Genomic DNA, 22,719 nt, shown 5'->3' with positions numbered 1-22,719 from the left:
GTGTCCTTGCTCTGATCACCATGCCCCATCACTGTCTTTTCTTCACCCAATTATTCCCGAAAGCCCAAGAGACACTTTCTGATTACCTTCTTTCCTGCTTTTTACCCAATTCTATGTAATTGCTTTTTGGAACCGAGCTTCTTCTCCTGATCAAGAAATCTTCTCTACCATTTGCTTTGGACTGAGAATGCTTCCATTCCTTTCATTTAGCATACAGTGATTTCCATATGAGTCTTTCTGTTTATTTCTTGAGAAATCCAGTTTTAGACCACTGGTTTATTCTACCAATAACTTTCCCTAAAGCGGATCTGTAACTCTTGCTTGTGGCAGTTGTGTGTCCTACTCACAGGAATGCTGTTTGGCCAGGCTTCTCTCCCTTTGGACCACGTCCAAGAGAATATTGGCTTAAGGAATATTAGTGTTAGCATTTTACTTCTGAGTGCTTCTTGCTGATCTTATATCACTCTGACATTGCCTTATGCCAATTTTATATTCAGACAAGATCCATTCCATCCCTCCGTACCCCTTTCTCCTTTTTCATCATCACCTTATCTCCCCAGCTTCTGAGTATCTTCTGAACACTTACTTGCTCATCAGGCTAGTATTGATCCTTCAGGAACAAAGGTAAAGTCTTCTAAAAAGAGTCATGTTGATCTTTCCGGAGGCTCAGAACAGACTAAATCAAAGACTAGGTTTTGTCAGAAATCCAAGAGGATAAGACTGAAAACACACAGCGGGGACACTTTCTGTTTTTCTGTTAAAACAGAGCTTTCTTTGTGGGCTGTCCCTCTTAGGAGACAGTGACACTGAATAAGGAAGAGTCCTAGGGCAGAAATGCACCTCAACCTACTGTAGAGGTTCTCTTGGTGCTCATCCACCAAACTGGTACCTAGTTCACCATTCACTGTGGGGCTCAGGCCCTGCCAGGACATTACCAGGAGAACAGTAAGAGAAGCTTCCAACGCACACCTGAGACATAAAGAAAATGATAAGACCAGAGCTATCATTTGCTCTGGGTTGAGCCTCAAAAGACTTTTCACGAAACCCTCCCCTTTGTCTTATGGACAGTGTCTTCACATACAATATCAGGATGGATATGAGAACATTCCTTCTTGACCTTCTGGTCAGGCTGATCTGTGATGTGTGACAGTGGAACCTGGCTGTCTGACATGTGACAGAAATCCCACTATTCAGTGGGGCCATTGGCTGGAGTAAATCCTAGAAGCTTCGGGCCAGCAGGTCTGAAAAAATATGAATGTTCTCAGAAATATTCTCCAATTGTTTAGATGGTCAGTTCAGCAAATCAAGAGGAGATTACATTCTTTACCTTGTGGAGTGAAGACTGTTTCCTTGGTGAACAAGACAGTACTGTCCTGCTGATTCTGTCCAGCGCATGAGTAACTTTGGCCTGTGGGCTGGTAGCCTCCAATGCCTAGTCAAATTTTGAAGCTTATGATCAGCCCAGGCATGGAGGCCCCAACCTAGGGCTCGTAACATCTCAACCCTAGGAAGCATGGATTGAACAGCTGGGCATGTCTCACAGATGACTGTAAAGTAACGAGGGGGCAAACATTTTCATTTGTAGGAGTGTTGTCCTTTGAAGAGGATGTATTCAGAAGCTTTATATTTATTACTTTAATACTTCCACTATAGCAAATAATTTGGAAATTTTCACTTGGCACCTAGCATAATCATATGGGGGGATTATTGGATGAAGAAAAATGATACTAAAAAAACTATCATCTTTGTTATCTTTCCATTTCTGCATTGTCATAGTCGTTGGATAAATGAAAACATGATTTGGACCAAGACAATTACTCTAGAAAAGGGCAAAAATATAAACCCTAGAGTATCATGGTCAATGAATAGTCATCTACAAGTCAAATTAGGGTACATAAGATATCATTATAAGGGCAAACTTTATACATTTAAAAAGTTCTAAGCCCCAATAATTGATTCATGTTATATCATACAGTGTTTGATGTGGTGAAATTAAAAGGTAATCAAGAATTTGGTGAGATCCTTAGTGTTCCTTGTTAGAAGATAGTCATATGTACTATGTAAGAGTCTATACAGTTGGGAACTATTGGTGCATTCAAGAGTGGTTGATCCTCTTTTCCTCTAGGTTTGGAAATATCATGGGATGGAGACAGTTTTGTAGAAGTCATGGCTGCACCCCATCTCAAGGGCAAACTCTGTGGTCTTTGTGGCAACTACAATGGGCATAAGCGTGATGACTTAATTGGTGGAGATGGAAACTTCAAGTTTGATGTGGATGACTTTGCCGAGTCCTGGAGGGTGGAGTCCAATGAGTTCTGCAACAGACCCCAGAGAAAACCAGTGCCTGAACTGTGTCAAGGGACAGTGAAGGTAAAGCTTCGAGCCCATCGGGAATGCCAGAAACTCAAATCCTGGGAGTTTCAGACCTGCCACTCAACTGTGGACTATGCTACTTTCTACCGGTAAGTACAGTGCCTTGGGAAATAGGCTTGGGTTACAGACCAAGGGTAGACTTGACCATGGAATAGAGGGTATCAAATCCCTTGGTGTACAAAACAAGGGCCCCCAAAGTGCAGTGTAAACACCCCTGCTTCTTTCTTCTCTTGAGACTGATCTCATCTTGACTCAGTCCCACATTATGTCCCAAATTAGGAAATTGAAGGGCATATTTCAGAGCTATCTCCTATAAGTGATTCTGTTTTTGTGTCTGCAGTTGCACTGGAAAGCTAGTGACACTCTAGGATTTTTCCAGGTGTTAGCTTGACTCTTAAGATTGAGGAGTGCTTCCCAAAGTCTGGCCTCAAATGCAGTGGTATAGGGCAGAGGTAGGAATCTCACATCACTCTGGCTGCCTTTGGGTATTTGAGTGAGCTTGGTTATTCTAGATCTGAGGAAGAGTTCATCAGGTCTTTCTCATCGTCTCACCCAGAACACATCTGCACATGGAAAACAAGGTGGTGAAGTGACGATTCCTTGGATTTTAGCCAACTATGAGACTTTGTGTCCAGAGTCAGAGGAGAGTAGAAACAGGGCTTGAGGATGGAGGAAGGAAAGTCTCTTGTTAAGACCATGGATTCCATTTGTATTAAGCAAACCACTTTAATCATTGTCTTAAATGAACAATACATATTCATCGAAGTTACCTGTTTTGTGAATATAAAGGCAACACCTACTTTTACATAAAATTAACCATTATAATGTGCTAAAGATTTTTAAAAATGCCCTGTTTCACAACCCTGAGCTAAACATTGCTTTCAATTTGGCGAACGTGTCTATACATTTCTGTATGCAAACTTGTATGTCTAGTGCAATATTTATATTATGTATCGACGATATATGAAAAAAAAAAAAGACCATGGGTTCCATAACCTTTTCTAATTCTGATTAACCTCCTTCCATACAAAGCAACTGGTTACAAAGGAGAACTGGCTTTGACTTCTGTGCTACAAGCTTGCATTTGTGAGTTGTTGAGTTTGGCCTGGTTGTACTTCCATTTACTACACAATTCCATGAGGTTCAAAAGCTAAGACTGTATATAACTTTAACCACCGTGGATGTGGGAGGAAACATGAGATGAACACAGTCCAAAAAGGCCTTGTTTAAGTGATTTGCCTGTGCCTCTTAAAATGAGAAAGCTCCTGTGGTCTGAAGCCACAGAGAAGTTATTTTTACCCTTTAACTGCCACCAGTTTATTTCTCCTAGTTCTCGTTAAATGTGATCTTTTTTTATTTATTTGATCTTTGGATATAAAAGATAAAGTTCTATAAAGTCATCTCAAAGTAGGGTGGAAAAAGGACTGTCTCTGTCATCACAAATCCCTGAACATGGCAGCATCTGCCAAACCATTTGGCTCCAACTCACGTGTTTAGTTCCTTCAAGCCATTTTCCGGTTGTAGTTTGAATTCTCTGGGTTCCCTTCTTTCTCCTCCCGGCACCACCCCCTAGACTGACGTCACCCTTGTCTATTCAAATCAAAAGATCTTAATGCACTCTGGAGTGAACTAAGCACCTGGACAGACAAACCAGGCTTCATTTGGAATCTAAATACCCATCACTTGAAAGTCTGATGGGAAGCAATAGAGCACAGCAATTAATAAACTTGTGGTCTCCCAGAGCTAAAAATCCAGTCCAGCTTTACAACCTTGAACAGTTATTTAAGCTCGCTAAACCTTAGTTTGCTTATCTGGGAAGCGGGGATAATAAAGAGCCTATCTTGAAGAACTGTCATTCAGATTCAATGAGACTGTGAACATAGATGCATGTGCTCAACCCAGTGCCCCCGAGCAATGTGCTCTATAACTGTTGGCTGCTATTGTAGCTTCTACCATTAATTAAATGATTAACAAGGGTAAGTCTTCTTTTGGAAGCTCCCCTACCCCAGTTGTGGATTTGAATTGGACCCTTCTCTGTCTGAAATAGAGTGGAAAGGCTGTACTTCTCCCAGGACCCTAGCAGCCTACACCTTTGGTTTTCATCCCATTTCAAAGGAACGTGTTGAAAGCAAAAATTGGAGAGCAGGCCTGCAGAGATTCTTCCCTTCTTGCAAATTTCGATTTCTTTGCTCTTTGGTGATTTATTTTGTATTATGATCCCTGGACTGCTAGCAGGAATATGATGAGCACCTTGGCAGAAGTCGTGAGAAATGACTTTGACATGGACAAAGAGAATCGAAATTGTTAGGTGGCCAGACAGATGCTAACCTTCTGCTCTTGAAAGTTGCTACAGCGGCGCAGTTGGGGGGCGGCGGGGGAGTCACTGTGTAAGGGGCTGGATGCCTGAGTTTGGGGAGCTTATGAGAATGCTCTTGGGATCCCTGTGCACTGAGGTTTGGAGGATGGAGCATGGTGGGAGGTGAGCTTGTGTTCTGCTGTGTGTGGTGTAGGGACAGAGCACCCTTCCAGGCCAGCCACTCCCTGGAAGAGGCAGGGGAGCTCAGGAGGGCAGAGCTGGACAATCCTGACTGTCATGCACTTTGCTGATAATCTCATTCCCCAACCGAGAGGTTCACCTTCATGCACTTTCAAGTGAGAGTGGCCAATATTGGGTAGATCCTGGATTTCTTTCTTTCCTCCAAGCACGGATGTGGCAGGAGAGAGAAAAGAAACAAGGTCAACGTGGAAAGGGAGTTCTGTTCTCAGGGGATCTCCAGCAAGGAACAAACCTTAGGGAGCCTTTAGGAAGCAACGGACAGAGAATGCATCGGGCAATGCCAAGCCGGACGTAACCTCAACCCTGCCACTTTCTAGCTGTGTGGCCCTGGTAGCTTGCTGGGTTTCAGATTCTTTGCCTTTAGAATAGGTATGACAGCGACTACCTGGTGGGATTGCTACTCCACGGACTGAGGTCAACGGGTGGTGCCACGTTGGTCCGTGATAGACAGGCCGTCCTGGCACAGTGTGCTGTTGTCCTGTGTCCCTTCCTCTCTATGGAGAATCTGGCCCGCCCCACCCCTGGCCACTTACATTTCTGATTGTCGAGATCTTCTCCTGTGCTCATCGTGGAGAACAGATTAGATAGAGTCTCACTGATGAATCTACGGAACGATTTATAAATGAACCGTTTCTCTTTCGTGACCTTGAATAAAATACAGTAAGTGAAGATTGCATTGCAAGCCTTTAAAAAAATTGCTCTTTTTGTCTTATAAGAATAATATATGTTCATTGTATGACAATTAAGTAACATTAAAAAGAATAAAGAAGAAAATAGCCATCACATCACATTCCACACATGTAAATTTTTGCCTGTATATTTTGTCATTGGCGGAATTTCTAAAATGAAGCTTAAAACATAGTCGTGACCTGGGTTTTAAGGGCTGTGATCTTTTTTATGACTCAATATAGGACTAAAGGGATTTGCCTTGTTATCATGGAAGGTCATATATATAAATTATATATGAATTTGATTCCTTTCATCTTCCCCTTATCCTTCAAAGAAGTATCTGTACTTACCTTTAGGACAAAGAATAAAGTTGCGTAATATACAAATGCCACCTTCCAAGTACCATTGTGTTTGTAACTTAGAGAAGGGAGAGGATAAAGGAGGTATTTCTCTCAGGAAATGTTACCTCTTTTGGGTTTCCTTAATCATATGACAAGTTCCAGAGGGAAAATTCTTTTATAAATATGAGATAGCTCTTCTTATAAGATCAAAATAATAATTCTAATTTCTCTGAATTAGAGTTTACTTTTGAGATGTCTAGGACTTAGAACTCTTATTTTATTTTGGTCTTTTACCCAGGTCAAAAATTTTAATAGTAAACTGTCCATTGTCTAAAAACTTGAAAAACTTTGTAAATGAATAAGAAATGACTCCATATTAGCCAAGACTTTCTTCTTCTCTTTTGGGAAACTTTTTAAGATTTGCTCATTTTTTCTTCGCACCTCAGTTCCACCCATCATGGCCTCATTTGCTATAAAAATTAAAGGCTTTGTGATCAGCATATTGGCTTCATTAACTCATTGAATATGTTTGGATGCAAAATAATTTAATTATGAATCACATAAAAATTTTAACTGGCTACATTGATAATGTGTCTTAAGTCCTAGAGTTGCTAATTGACTTGTCCTCAAATTAGATAATCCCCTTTGCAAATCTGCATTGGCCGCCGCTGGTATGTCACGGAGACTTTTCTTGTAGCAAGGGAAGTAGTTAGTATACTGTGGAAACATGAATGTGAAATCATTTCAATTATACTTGGATTCACACATAGGCCTCCCTGAGGAGGAGATGTTGTCTTTGGGTCTCTTTTCTCATTTCTTTGTTTTCACCTCCCTCCCCCAGCCTCACGCTGCCTTCTCCATCTGTGTCTTGGCTGCCAACTGGGAAATCCAGGAGGAATAAGCAGCCCCCCATCCCGTAGCCTCCCTGGTGGTCCTCAGCAGCCAGTATCGAATCCACTCCCCACCTTGAATTCGGGCAGGCTGACGAGACCAGTCTCGGCAGCCCCCGGGGGCGCAAGGAAGCCAGGAGATGGGTTGAGCTATGTGGGTCACGCTGGGGAGAGAGAAGACCACCTGTACGTTGGGCTGGTGTATGAAACACTAGCAAACTCAGACCTGAATCTTGGATGAAGTAGTTGCAAGTGAGTGTAACTTGCTAGCAAAGCGGGCCTCTCCAGCCAAGGCAGGCCCACATTTCAGAGAAGCCAGGAAGATTAATGTGAACTGCAGCAAAGCCCAGGCCTTTACAGACCACCGTCGTCTCAGGACTGTTTTCCTCTCCCCACTCCCCTTCATGCAGTATAATTCACCGGAGCAATAACTCTGTTCACTTGTTCGGTTTGGGTAAGTGTCTGGGGATTCCCAGTCTAGGAAATGTTCTTTTCTTTCCATGCAGTGTTTTTTACAGCTGTAAGGAATTGAAGGAAGGCCAGGGGATTCACAGATGTGTCCTTCCCGCTGAGGTCCTGGGAGGTAGTTGGTGGGAGGTTGTGCAGGAGAACGCTGGAACTCCGACAGCACAACGGTGTCGGAGATGCTGGCGCCTGGGGACCGCCAGTGGCTTCCTTCCAAAGGAAGATCACAGCCTTTGTGGATGACCCACTTTGGGTTTTCCTATAAAGGAAACTCATCATTTATTATAAGGCAAGGGGAGAGATGCAGGCAACGATACAGACTTTATGTGTGTGTGTGTCTGTAGGAGAAAATCATATAAAGCTAACTGCTGTTCTATAATTAAAATCAAGCCAATCTTCCCTCGCTTCAAAGGAGAACGTGCTTGGAACATTTCTGTTTACAGCTTTTAATGATTTGCCTCAAATTGCCATTAGAACTAGGGTCCTAAATCAAATGAGATATTCATTTTAAAGTGTGATGTTCTAAACCTGCCTTTTTATTTTTCCTTTGGCAAATTTAGCTTTTAGGATGAGCAGCCACTCTGAATATGTAATAAAGGTGACACCAGGTGGCAGTAGACACCTCAGTTGTACCACCGATCAGACTTCAGCCCTTACAAGTCCAACCTTAAAGTTCAAAATGTTTTCCCTACTCAGTAGCTCACTCTCTCTCTCTCTCTCTCTCTCTCTTTTAACTTATGCCCTAGGCTACTCCTTCACTGTATCTAAATATACAATGCACATTCCTGCCTCTGGGTCCATGTCTTTCCTCTGCCTGAGATGCCTTCATTTTCTACATTGATTTAAGCTGAAAGCACAGCTCAAGTTTCATCCCAGACCTCTGTAAATGTTTTTTCTTTGGTTTCTTAGAGATGCTGATTGTGTTTATCCTTATTTAGTGCATATACTATATTGCACTGCTGTCGTCTCTCGCCCGCATTGGATTTTAGGTTCACTCGGGAATGGGAAATGTCTTTTCTACCCTTTTGTATTTCAGCCAGCATCACCCCTGGAAGGTCTGCTTTGGAGAAAGTTTTCTTAGCTCCCTTCTTAGCCTTTCTGTCATCTTCATCCTCTCTGATCACCTTGTGACTTCTACCCCCAATACCAAGTCCATCTTAGATCTTTATCCCCACACTCGTTATACACTTAAAGTCAGAATGTGCACACATTTCTGTCCTTTCAGGGAATAGACTAGTCAGAGCAAGCGGAGCCTCTGGTCCACCTTTGATGCTGCAGGAGCTATCGGCTCTTCTTATGCATGAGTCTACTACTGTGACTGCCAGGGGCAGGCCTCTGAATCTCAGAATCCACCTCTGCCTGTTAACAATTCTCTTGTAAGCCACTTGGACCTCCTGGATCCTCTTCTATACCTTCTATCTATAGATGGCTAGTGTTTGGCCTTGCCATATTTTTTGTGTGGTATTTTGATCTATAGATATTTCTGCATTGGCCTCTTCCACCATCCTGTCCCATGGAGTCATGGACTGGCACTGACTCTTCCTGGTCACAATGTGTGACACTGTTCATGGGGTATTTCCCCTCAAGGAAGTTCACCTGAGCTTTTGGTGTCCAGAGTTTTTATTGGGACTCAATCACCTGCTGCCTGCATGGCTGACCTTCTGTAGCCCCTCCCAGAGGTCATGCTAATGCCTTTAGTCTCCAGCTCCTCTGGAGGTTGGAACTGTTATCAGATGGCCCAAAGCCCCCATCATAAAGCACACTGTTAGAGTGTCTCCTGGCCAAAGCACCCAGGCAAAAAAGGACAATCCTGTCAAGCAGTGCATTCCAGGGGCCTAGAGATCACTCCCCAGGAGCTAAAGGCCAAGGCCAGACTCTCTTTGGGCCAGGTTAATTCTTTACTCCACAGCCTGCCTGGCTCAAGGTTAAATGTAATTTCAATTTGATTTTAATTTTAGCTTTGAGTTTATTTTCAGCATAAACTTCCTGGAAACCTGCAGTGTTTCTCCTCAGAAAATTATATTTTGGATTGTAATTAGATGGGGCTTTTGAACACAGATTTGAATGAGTGTCACTGTAGCAGGTAAAACACTAATTATTTTGTAGCATCTCTCTTGGCTGCTTCGGGGACTTAGATTACTCCTTAGTAAGGAGGAGACTGTCTGGTGTAGCTTTATTGTATTTTCGTTATCGATGGGTATAAAGCCCTTTCTATCCATGAGAGTGACAGGGGTGGTGGCTGACATGAGGAATGTTTTCCTCATGTCATTGTTGAGCTAACTGGGACACTGAGAGGTGAGGGGACTCATTCCAAGACCCCCGTGGGGCCTGAGCAGCCAGCCTGACAGGATACTTGGTCTCGGGTCTTTGTCAGAGAACTTGGCCAGAGCTGCTAGGGCTGTTCTCAGAGTCCATCATTCAGGTTTTTAAATATCCTGCTTTTGCCATGAGCTTTTGGAGGAGGATTTCATCAATTACTTAATTCACTCCTTTTACAACTTTTGAGTGTGCACTTGCTGGGTGCCAGGTACTGCTGTAGGTGTGGCGATTTGGGACTGAACAAGAGAGACAAAAGTTCTTCCTTCAGACAGCTCACTGTCTAGTGTGGACAGATAGCGATAAATAAGAAACAAGTTCATTGCCAATTGTGAGAAGAGGAATGGGGGAAATAGTGTGATATGATAGGGTGGGCTGGGGGTGGCCAACTTGGAACAAGGTAGACAGGAAGAGCCTTCTGGAGGTGTGCTCCTTTGAGTGGAGTCCACCGTGTGTGGGAAGGACGGGGGTGGGGAGGTCTGTCATGGGCGGGGGAAGGGCAGGCCTCTATGCTGGGAAGGGTGTGGCCTGTTTGCAGACCAGAGAGGAGGCTGCCAGTACTGGTGCCTTTAGAAAGTGCTGGGTATGCTACCAATCACTGCATGAGCTTGGAAGCAAATTCTTCCCCTGTCAAGGTTCAGATGAGATCGTGGCCCCAATTAATATCTGGAGTGCAATCTTGTGAGACCCTCAGCAGAGTCCATGCCTGGACTCCTGATCCAAAGAAACAGAGCTAATAACTGCATCGTGTTTATTGTTTACATTTATTGTTAAGCCTTTCCTGTTTTCCTCATTCACTAAGTTTCATTTTATTTCATTCTGCATGTAGTTTTGCAAGCTGGTGTAAATCCTTTCTGGAACAAGTTGAGGAATAAGTGACAGTGGCCACGGGTAAAGGATCTAACACCTCCGAACTTCTATTTTTTGTGTGAAATAGAGATGATATCATCACCAACAGATTGGTCATGAGGCTGTATGAGGTTTCCCTTGTAACGCCCAGGTGGAAACACCAAGGAATCTACTTCCCTTGGCCACATCACCAGTGTGGTCTAGTGGCATTCCGCCTTGAGCCCCATGGTTTCAGGTTGTTCTATAGAAAATTAAGGTATGCAGTTGGGTGCCAGAATGCCTCAGAACCGAGAAAACCTGGGGATGGGTGTCCTCAGAGATGGCCGTGTGTGGGCTGGCTTACGTCAGGCCACAGCCAGATTGGTTGAATCTTTGATGTGCTGTGAGTACAGCCCTGTGACTCAGTGAGGCAACAGGGACAGGAGCAGCGCCTTGTGAAATCAGCCGGCATCCTGGCAGCATCATGGGTTTCTCAGAGGTGGCTCGCTGGCCCCTGTGCTGGGCTGGGAGCTCAGGGTTGTACTGTGCTGGACGGCCATCCAGGACTTTTTGACTATCTCTCAATCAAGCTGGCAAAAATTAAAACTGATGGAGAGTGTGCAAATATGAAATAGGAGGGAGGCTTTTGTGATCCTGGATCCTCCTAAACATGGAAATCTTATAGTCAATCTCAATTTTCTTCTGACCTGGCAAGGAAAAGGAGCAGTAGGCTTGTACACACAGGCTTTCATAGGGGCCGGTGTTTCAACTACAGACCAAATATTCAGAAGTGTGTACGTGTTTAAAAAAAAAAAGACTGGGGCTTCCCTGGTGGCGCAGTGGTTAGTAGTCTGCCTGCCAATGCAGGGGACACGGGTTTGTGCCCCGGTCCGGGAGGATCCCACATGCTGCAGAGCGGCTGGGCCCGTGAGCCATGGCCACTGAGTCTGCGCATCTGGAGCCTGTGCTCCGCAACGGGAGAGACCACAGCAGTGAGAGGCCCACGTACCGCAAAAAAAAAAAAAGACTGGGTGTAGGGGCAGTTTTTTTGTTAAGGAAGAAGATGCTGAATTACTATTTTTTTATATCCATGGGTCTCTTTTCTAGGCTAATAGTCAATTATTCATGTCTAGGAATCAATGAAATCAATCAATAATAAATTAAAACAGGTATATATTACTTATTGTAAAAACACACACACAGATTATTTTGTAGTCAGGATTCATTGATTAAATAATTCACCAGGCGCTGTTCAAGGTGCTGGAGATATGGCAGTGGTTAAGATAAACGAGTCCTCTGGCTCACAGAGCTTGCAGTGTAGGCTAGTGGGTGAGAAAGACAAGTCAACAGGAATGTAAATAGGGAGGGATGCAGTTTTGATAGAGGATGTACAGGATGCTATGGAAACCTGCCAGGGGGGGTGGCTTCCTGGAGACAGTGACTTCCTAAGCTGAAACCAGAAGCATATGTAGGGTTTAGCTGCACAAAAAGAAGGGGTTTGGGGAAGAGAACAAAGGGAAAGATCCCAGCCACGGAAGACTGCATGTTCAAAGCCGTGGAAGCCAGCAAGAGCCTGGCACAGGCAGCTAACAGATAGATGTTGCATGGGGCAGTGTCATCAACTAGGGAGGTGTGGAAGATATTTCAGGAGGCAAAGGCCACAACCAGATCATTAGAGTTTATGCCCCAGCATCCATCAGACACGAAGGGGGTGCACTGTAGTGTCTTTCAGCCATTACCTGGGAGCAGGTCATACTGGGCATTGGTTCAGTAAAGATGAAGGCTTTTCATTTATTCATTTATTTATTATTATCCTCATTTGTTTATTTCTTAGTTTCTGTACACCTACCACGTATTCTGTGCCTTAGGTCGTGGTTCTCAAACTTTAGCAGGAATCAGAATCATTTAGAGAGCTGATTCAGTGGGTCTAAGGCGGGGGCTGAAAATGTGCACTTTTAACAAGTTCCCAAGGGATGCTGGGACTCGGGGACCACACCTGGAGAACCTCAGCACGAGGTGGAGGAATTAGAAGAAGAACTGCTTCCAGCTGTCTGTGGGTCCCCAAGGGGATGCAGTTCTCTGAGACTTGGTCTACTCCAAGACCATTTTATGGCTGATGGGGCTTATCTTTCTTTGTCCTGTACAGTCAACCTCCAAACATTAGAGATGAGAACACAGAGTGGGTCCGTGGCTAAGGGATTAGGAGCTAAGCACATGCCCACCTAAAGTGGTCATTGGAGCTCAGTGGCATTTTCTTGGTGTGTTGTTTAAAGTACAGGCACCAAATGGAATACTGCTCAACCATAAAAAAGAATGAAATTTTGCCATTTGCAGCAACATGGATGGACTTGGAGGGTATTATGCTAAGTGAAATAAGCCAGACAGAGAAAGACAAATACTGTATTATATCACTTATATGTGGAATCTAAAAAAAATACAACAAACTGGTGAATATAACAAAAAAGAAACAGACTCACAGATATAGAGAACAAACTAGTGGTTACCAGTGGGGAGAGGGAAGGGGGGAGGAGCAATATAGGGGATTAAGAGATGCAAACTATTAGGACTAAAATAAGCTACAAGGATATATTGAACAACACAGGGAATATAGCCAGTACTTTATAATAACCATAAGTGGAGTATAACCTTTAAAAAATGTGAGTCACTACACAGTGCACCTGTAACTTAAATAAGATTGTGCATCAACTATACTTCGATTTTAAAAATGGAAAAAAAAGAAAGTAGGCACCAAAGTAAACCTTTTTTTTTTTTTTTTTTTTTTTTTCGGTATGCAGACCTCTCACTGTTGTGGCCTCTCCCGTTGCGGAGCACAGGCTCTGGATGCGCAGGCTCAGCGGCCATGGCTCACAGGCCCAGCCGCCTGCGGCACGTGGGATCTTCCTGGACCGGGGCACGAACCCCTGTCCCCTGCATCGGCAGGCAGACTCTCAACCACTGCGCCACCAGGGAAGCCCCAAAGTAAACCTTTTAATGTCTTGTTTTATAAGCAAAAAAGCCCTGGTCTTACTGCTTCCTATTTGTAAGGCCAGGCCCAGCAGAAGTGTTGAACTTGTTTGACTGGGCCATTTGTGAGCCAGAATTAGAATCCAGAGTCGGAGTTCTCCTGGCCACTGAAATACTTTTCACAGTGAGCTGGGAACCGCCGCGGTCACTTTGAGATGAATGACCCGGGGCCCAGCAAGTGCCCTCCCTGAAGAGAAAGCTGGACACCGTGCAGTTCTGTTGATGAACCGGCCTGGAGCCGGTGTTCTGTGCAGAGGCAGAGCTGCCCAAATCTTCCCCTCCCCCAGCAGGCAGAACAGACAGGCCCGGAGCTGGGGGCCAGACTGGTGAGCCCAGAATGGCCAACAGGATGTATCTGTAAAAGTCTGCTTCCTTTCTGCCGGCTTCAGGCTTTTAAAGAACCTGGTCAGCGGGCACAGAGAGTAGAGAAATAAATGCTTTACAAGGAAATCTGGTGACGGTACTGGAATTAATAATTCTTTTAACATGAAAGAGCTGTTCTCTGTGATCTTTACTGTCTTACCTAGTGCTGGGAGTTTAAACAGATGAGAGGATGAGCTAGCTGGTTTCTTCGTTGTATCCCAAGCAAATGGCCCATGTGTGAGCACGAAGGTAGGATGCATTTGAGCTCCTCAAAGAATATGGGCCAGAAGACCTTTCAGAACCCCTGAAAGCTTTTCCATATGAAAAGGAAACCAGGAAATTGGAATCTTCATTTTGTCTTTGTGATCAAAGACAGGGAGGAAAGATATTAAGCAGATACTGACCTGTAGTTTTGTGGCCACTGTTAGGATTTATTGACTGAATAGCAAATAAGGACTGCAGGAAAGCTGAGGTTGGTATTTACTTGAGAGGAAGAAAAGATTTGGATTCAGAGGTTGACTGAAAACAGAGGCCTGCATTACTAAGGAAATAAGTACATGGGCTTCAGTAATAGGAGGTAACGACAACCATGTTAACAGCATTGATCGACACTCATTATGTGCCTGAAATTCAGGGAAGCCTAACAATATTTTACAGTGTTAGTAATAATGGGCAATGCCATGCGAAGAGGAGAAGTGACAGCTTACATGTTTGCATGCTGTGTGCCAAGTGACCGCCAAGGGCTTTCTCTGCATATAGTGTTGCATTTGTGTGCATGAGGAACACGAGTGTAAAGGAGGTAAGAATATCACCCAAGGTCACTAGGCAAGAAGGAGGCAGAGGGCTTCCCTGGTGGCGCAGTGGTTGAGAGTCCGCCTGCTGGTGCAGGGGACACGGGTTCGTGCCCCGGTCCGGAAAGATCCCACATGCCGCAGAGCGGCTGGGCCCGTGAGCCATGGCTGCTGAGCCTGTGCATCCGGAGGCTGTACTCCACAACGGGAGAGGCCACAGCAGTGAGAGGCACACGTACCACGAAAAAAAAAAAAAAAAAAAGAAGCAGAGCTAGGATTTGAGACCAAATATGTTTGACCCAGAGACTGAATTTTTGACCATTACCACCATGATCTGGTATTAGCTCCTGCTCCTAACCCATTCCTAACCCCAAATTGTCTTCATTTTCTTTTTAATTTAATTTTTATTATTATTTTATTTTCTGGCTGTGTTAGGTCTTCGTTGCTGCGTGCGTGCTTTCTCTAGTTGTGGCGAGCGGGGGCTACTCTTCGTTGCAGTGCACGGGCTTCTCATTGCGGTGGCTTCTCTTGTTGTGGAGCATGGGCTCTAGGCACGCGGGCTTCAGTAGTTGCAGCACGCAGCCTCAGTAGTTGTGGCATGCAGGCCCTAGGGCATGTGGGCTTCAGTGGTTGTGGCTCACAGGCTCAGTAGTTGTGGTGCACGGGCTCTAGAGTGCAGGCTTAATAGTTGTGGCACACGGGCTTAGTTGCTCTGTGGCATGTGGGATCTTCCCGGACCAGGGCTCAAACCCACATCCCATGCATTGGCAGGTGGATTCTTAACCACTGAGCCACTAGGGAAGTCCTTGTCTCCATTTTCTGAACTGAGCTAACACTCAGTTTTTGCGAATGTTTCATATACTCCGTTTTGTTTTTCATTTTGAAGGGTTTTTTTTTTTTTTTTCTTTTAAAAGATTTTTTTTTCTGTTGAGCAAAATTGTCTGTTCAGGTTTTGGAAGTATTATGCTGGCTGAATTTTAAATAGAGCGATTTCATCCTACTGGTCTTTTAAAGAGAAATGTTTGAATTTCAAAATAGTGGCCATTTTCTACTCAAAATATTTTCTGGTCCACAGTAATAATTCTAGAGACAAGAATGCCTGACTCTTCTGTGAAAGGCTGAGTTCATTATGGAACTGAGATCCTAGATTCTAATGCTGTGTGCCTATAAAGTATTTCCTTGTTTTTCATCTTCTTTTCCTTCTTTTTGCTTTTAATGACTGTTTAGAAACAGTTTCTAAAGAAAGAAACATTCTTATTTCACATCTTGCTTGAGATGTTTCGATTGATGTGATACTAGTAACTCAGTGATTCTTGATTTTTGGGAGGTCACAATCCTTTTTGAGGTTCTGATGAAAGCTAAGGGTCTCTTTTCCAGAAAAATGCATGCATGCTTGCACATACAACAGGGAATTCACCTAGGGATCAGTGGACCCTCAGTTAAGAAATCCTACCTCCTTCCTCCCTCCCTCTGTACCTTCAACTCTTCAATAAATATTTTTTGAGCCTTGTTAAATGTCAGGCACTGTTCTGTGTGTTAGGATTACAGTGGTGAATGAAATAGACATGGCTCCTGTCTTCGTGGAGTTCATGGTCTAGTGAATAAGGAAGACAGTAAACGAGTATCCTTACAACTAAACATGCTATGTTGTCTGTACTTGAAGGAAAACTTCAGTGTATAAGATCATTTCATTGGTGGGTCAGATCCCATAGGTTTGTGTATAGGGGAAGGGGGAGGCAGATGGATTGGAGAAGGACATCCCCTGAGGAAATGATCTTTGAGCTGAGATCAAGAGGATGGAGAGCAGTGAACCACGCTGAGAGACAGGAGGAGAGGGCCCCAGCCAGGGAGCGTTGTGCTGCATTCATGAACCTCTGAAATGCTGATGCAGCCAGCCCCCTGAGCTCCCTGTGTGCCTGTCCCAAGGAGCTCCGTGTCCTTCCTGTGTTATACTCTCAACGTAGTGAAGTCCATTACACAGAATCTCACCTGTCAGTGATTCATTCATGTTATGGGTCAAATCATATTTCCCCTGAAGATCCGTCTCTCTCATGGAGCTTTAAAGTGGGTTTTTCTTTATCCTCAAGGGATACCATACCACTGAGTCTCATATCTGAGGTAGTGGCTTATTTGGCTTGCTCTGATATGCTCGGAGTCAGGACCATGTTCTTTTTCAGAATACATCTAGGATGATGAAGACACACCTGCTACACACGTGGGTGCACACGCACAGGCACACATGCCCAGCTGTGTCCAAACGCCCCAGCGCACATTGTATGACATACGTGTGTCACTACACCAGCGTGAATTCAGACTCTTGCTATTCAAAGCACCATCGTTGGACCAGCAGCATTAGGAGCTTGTTAGAAATGCAGGACCTCAGGCTCCACCCTAGCCCTTCTGAAATCAGAACATGCAGGTCTGACAAGGTGCCCATGGGATTTGTGTACACACTGAAGTTTGAGCACTGCTGGTTTGATGGCCTTTTCCACTCTGGCCCGGTCCGTGCTGTTGAATAGTCTTGTCCAGATGCTTCCGTTTAGAGCTTGTAGCACATTGACGAGGATGTGTATATATATACACATATACATATGCATATAATTTTTTTTTTCAAAGAAAGGAGTTCGGGTAGCTGTGCTGTGGGACAGTTGTAATTTGACTCCAGTGTTTAACAGATGTAAGTACTCACAGGGGGCTGAGGGCACACCATCACACTTCTGCAAAAGGCATTTTCACCTTTTCATGGGCTGGTCACCTGATAGTCACTGGCGTTGTTCTTCATTATTTACATCAGATGGGAAGTCTCTTAACAGAAATTTTTGAAGTGACTGATGAGGCAGACACAGAGCAAGGCAGTTGTCCACTAATCAGTGAAATAGCTCATATTTATGAGTTGTAAGGTCGTTTGTATTTGCTTCCCTCTTGGCCTTTAAAGGGCCTTGACAGGTGTTGGGCCATAAGACGCTGTTGAAGGGCAGCCCCAGGCACCAGGTCAGCTCAAGCATTTGGCCTCTTTAGCGACATCTTTCACTCCCTGAGGACCCGTTCCTCCCTGTTCCCTGATTCCCAGACTCTGTCCTGCGTTTCCTGATAATGGTGATTGATTCCCTGCCTTACTGGACCATCTGATCACCTATTTTGTTCCATATTCTGTCCTCTTCCTTGATTTGAGCATCGTCCACAGCATTGGGTAAGAGGCCTTTCCCACACGAGTCTCAGGCATAGGGCACCCCTTGGGGGTAAGAGAATCCCCACTCCGGGAGAGTACCAGAACCCATGTACTAATGTGGTGATGTAACTTCTCTTTGCACTTTGATGGATTCTCTGTTTCCTAAGTTTAGCTGTAACATGTGCTTTTGCTCACCTTGCATTCGTTAGATTTTTTTTTCAGTTGCATATAAAGAAAACCCCAATTAAGCTAGTTTAAATAGTAACATGTTTAATTTGTAAAAATGAGTGTTGTTTGACTCATGTAGCTGAAAAGCTGGGGGCAGTTTTCACTTCATTCGTGGCTTGATCCAAGGCTTAAATGAGGCCCCCAGGGTTTGTGCTGTCTCCAGTTCCTGACACAGTTCTTCTGTGTTGAAACACAGGCCTCTCCTCTCCAAATTCTTCAGACAAATCATGCAGGCAGAGGTGAGTCTTTTGTTTCCAAAACCCAAGCAAGTCTCATGCACCTCCTGGATTCTGATTGGCCCTGTAACCGGGAAAATAAAATGAGTTGGTTCCTTTACATAAGTGGTTCTCAAACTTCGGCAGTCATGGCTCACCTGGAGGACCTGTCAAAACACAGATCACTGGCCCCATACCCAAGGTTTCTGATTCAGCAGGTCTGAGGTGGGATCTGAGAATTTCTAGTAAGTTCCCAGGTGGTACTGATGCTGCTGGTCTGAGGACCAACTTTTCGAACCACTGTTTTAGACCAATCAAGGCCACATCACAGAGACAGAGTGGGAAAGAGGTGATGTCCCAACATAATTTTAGGTACTCTTTTACCTGAAGAGGGGAGAATGGATATTTTCATTTCTTCCATCTCTAGAGTACTTGTTGTGCTCCTGTGTAATCACAGCTCCCACCAGTATGTGGGAAGAACATCTCTATCAGGTACTTTCTTAGGCTCAGGGGATGCAGCTGTGATCAAGACAAAGTTTTTACTGTCCTGACCTGAAGGGGTGGTGAGGACGATAAGAATAAGTAAATACACATATTATATATGATGCGATTTCATGTGCTGCAAAGAAAGACAGCAGGGGAGGAGATAGAGAACGATGCTGGGCTCTGGGGTCTGTTCACATAACATAGTCAGGGAAGAAGGCCCTTTGGATAAGGTATGATTTGAGCTGAGACCTGAAGGAAGAGAGGGAGTGAGGTCTGCTCAAATTAGAAAAAAATGCAAAGAACATGGGCAGCTTGAGAAATAACAAAAGGTCACTGTATCTGGGGCAGAAGGAACGAGGGGAAGAGGGAGGGAGAGTAGATGGAGAAACACAGGGCTTTGCAGGCTGAGGGAAGGGCCTTGGGTTTTACTGGGAGGAAGAAGAGAAACCTCCCTGAGACATGAGCAGCACATCTGGGAACAGGGCTTTGAAATGTGCTAGAATAAGCATGGATATAAGAGGATGAACTGTGCCCTTAAATTCGATTAAATTCCAACTACTGAAAATCCAGCGTGGGGCTCTAAGTGGACCTGGCATTTTTGCTCCCTACCCTAAATGTTTCCCATAACCATGTGTTTTGAAACTCGGTATTCTACAGAGGAGGGGATACATTACCCCTCTGTCTTCTGGTCAGTGTCTCTTGATCCTCAGTCTGAGTTTTTTTCTAGTTAAGTCTAACGTAAACTTGTTTTCTTCCAAATTTAAAGTCTGAGCGATTCCCCTCATATCCTATAAACTTGAAGTTCAGGTATTTCTCTTATTCCTCCTTGAGGCAGAGGGGAAAAGGGATTGCTATTGAATTTTACTTGAGAAAGCATTTTGGAAGCACATTGATTTTTGAAATAACTTCCCCTCCAAGAAAAGGAAGAAATGAAGAAGGAGGTCTGATTAAAATACAGGTGTAGCAGCAGGGTAACATGTTCACAGGCCTGCAGGGCTGCTGGGAAGGGGAGGCCTCTTGGGACCTTCAAGAGAGTGAATCAGCTGGTCCAGGGGCCTCTAACCTCAGCCTGATGGCTGTGGTGCTGGGGCCAGCGGTGATACCTAGCACATCCCTCCAGTGCCCAGAAGTGCTTAGTGACTGTCATTTATTCAATCAAGTTCACACTCCTGACTGGGTCTGTCAAGACTTTATCTGGCGATACTTTATGTTTTTTTGAGATTTGCTCATTTTTACCTACCTTTTACTCCAGCCAATTCAGCAACCCCTGAGTGCACTTGGTACTTTCCCCCAAATGTGCCTTGTTTATGTTTGGTGTCATTTGCTGGGACTGTCCCTTCCTGCTTCTCTCTGTTCCAGCTCAGTTTAAGGACTATTTTGTTCTGACAGGCTTTCTCCAGTGAAAATGGATTGTTCCCCCCCATCTTTCTCTTTGTCTCTTGTGCTTTGGTTGTTCCCTTCTATGCACTAATTCCATTTGGCCTTGGATATATTACCATTACTCCTCTTTCTATATAGATAGCTTCCCTCAAGAGATACAAGCTCTTGAAGGAAGAGGCCATTTATCATTCATGTTTATGTCCCTTCCCCACACATCCCAGCATATGCCAGAGGGAATCAGAGAAATGCTCAAGAAATGCACAGCGAGTTGCACTGAACCAAATCCTAGCTCCAGCTGAGTGATGGTGATTGTGGGACGTTTCAATCCTGGAACTTGTCAAGCAGTTTCCTATGTTTTCTGTTTTGTTTTTTGTTTTTGCTATTTTTATATAATCTCTCTCTCTCTCTCTTTTTTTTTTCCTGTGGACACCTGGATTATACTTTCCTGAGCTCAGGATCACTTTTATCTTTTTTTCTAGAAATTTCTAGAACCACCTATGAGGAAGAGAAATGCAATTCAATCTCAGCAAACAGTCCTCCTCTTGAGTTGAAATATGAGTGTGTAGTGGTGGTTGCGAAGGCCAGCAATGAGCTCAGACACTCTGCTCGCAGGCATGGCCTCTTGGCCTCCTCTGGCAAACTTGTCTTCCCTCTGTTGGCCCGCTGCCTGGGTGGGAGAAGAGACGTGAGATGTCACCGTCGTGGATCTCCCAACCTGACAAATCCGTGTAAGGCATGTTCAGAAACACATTTCAGCTTAGAAGGGAGGAATGGAGAGGGCTGACTTACACATGTTTTCAGGTCTGTGGGATTCCCAGAGATGTCTCTGACTGAATACGTGTAGCTTTATTTGCTTTCTTTTGTTTAACAATCTGTATTCTGGATTTATCCTAAGTAGGAGGCAATTCCTAACTAGGATGTGTGTACTTTGGGTGAGAGGTCCGTGGTCTTCTCAGAGGAGGAGGGAGGCTAGTGATGCAGCATGCCTCCACGTCTGCATGTTCTCGGCTGTTTACGAGCATGTTAGGTAGAGTCGTGTGGCTCCTAACTGCTTGCCCTTTGTGACTGTCATTTCACAGACAAATTACAATTTGGGCCTGTTGTGCACAATTGCGCTCTCAGGGCCATCATGTTGTGTGAATTCTGAACACATTCCCATCCATCTGCAGAGGCTGGCAACAGACTGTGAGCATGCCGCTGGAATAATACATGCCTTCTTGTCCTGATCCGGACTTTCGGAAGAGAGGGCCGAGAAGACAGGTTCAATTTGGGTTTTGTTCTTCCCTGTAGATGACACTGGAAGAAAACTAAAAGCACCTGAGGACCTGTCAAAGTCAATCATATTTATGCTTAGAAACCAAGTTCACCATAGAGGGCCAGTCAGTGATGTCTGGACTCACCAGTGATGAAAACAGTTGGATCTTTGACTCATGAGTCAAGTTATTTTTCCAGTGGAAGATGAAATCATTTTTGATATGTGGATTCCTCAGTGAGGATAAAGTTAGTCCCTTTTTGACTTATAGCCTATGAGCCAATTTGATGTGCAAAGGGCATATTTACTTCACAGTCCTATATAAGAAAGGTGGCCGTGTCCTTTCCAAAGGGTCCATTTGCCTTGAAATGAGTGGATGGACTGTTCTCCACGTGGACTGGTGATACTATTTCATTCAAGCTGACATTGCCCCTGAGCCGAAGGAGCATTGAGACAATTCTCATTGCTGTCCTTTGACGGACTAGGGAGTGGAGTGATCAGATAGCAGACCCTTTTTCCCAAGGTGCTCAGTCTATGAGAGGTAAGTAAGCACTGGATTGCTGTTCAGACCTTCAGTGTCCCAGCTCCCAAGATCTATCTTCCAGATGGTATTGTTGATTGTTATCAATATAATGCCCATGTAGACCTGACCACAGGTGCCGCAAGACTACGTGTGCACAGCTTATGCCAAGTAGGGGCTCATTTCAAGCCTGGGTCTAAATAAACAGAATGTGATCCTCTGTGCAGCTGTACTGGGGGCACACTCTACACACTTCCAGGGAAAACAACTACCCTTGAAAGGGGACCCTGCATTTCCTATGGGGCTCTGTTGCTTCATATTTTTATTAGGAAAGAACTTTAGCTTTTTCTGCTTAACGTTGCAGGCATAATTAGGTATAATTGACTCTATCCTGTCTTTCACACCCTCTTCAACCAGTTACCAACTCTAGTGAGTTATCCTGTCTAAGAAATTCTCTCCATATCACTTCTGTCCATTTACTGGTGCTATGATTGGGTAACTGCCCCAAGCTTTCCTGCTTTGTCAAATGGGATGAATAAGAGCTGCACTCAGGGTGGCTGTTAGAACCCAGGGAGACATGAATGTCCAGCATCTAGGCACAGTGCTTGCACGTGGACAGGGCTTGGCCAGCATTGCTTTCCTTCTCTCTCTGCCTTTCTGATTCACAGACGTAGTCTGAGCCTCTCATCCCCACAAGCCTACACAATGGCCATAGACTCCTTAACCTGTCCCCTTTGCTAGAGTCTGTTTTCTCCTCTAAATCGCTGTCTGCATTTGGGTGCTGCTTTGAGGTTTTTGGTCCTCTCATCAAAAACCTTCAGTGGTCTCCTTACTTGAAGGACAAAGTCCAAA

At 44.5% G+C, this 22,719-nt stretch overlaps 1 protein-coding gene across 1 annotated transcript in view; it reads left to right on the top strand.

The window, feature by feature from the left end:
• Positions 1-22,719, top strand: part of BMPER (BMP binding endothelial regulator) — a 271,041-nt gene that overhangs the window by 181,129 nt on the left and 67,193 nt on the right. Inside the window, exon 13 of the mRNA XM_027102219.1 lies at positions 2,126-2,462. Within this exon, the coding sequence (XP_026958020.1) occupies positions 2,126-2,462 (337 nt within the window). The remainder of the gene's footprint in view (positions 1-2,125; positions 2,463-22,719) is intronic.

Source organism: Aethalodelphis obliquidens, unplaced genomic scaffold (genome assembly GCF_003676395.1).
Source record: "Aethalodelphis obliquidens isolate GAN/ISIS:26980383/991018 unplaced genomic scaffold, ASM367639v1 scaffold5, whole genome shotgun sequence".
Lineage (NCBI taxonomy): Eukaryota > Metazoa > Chordata > Mammalia > Artiodactyla > Delphinidae > Aethalodelphis > Aethalodelphis obliquidens.
This window is presented reverse-complemented; position numbering and strand designations above follow the sequence as displayed.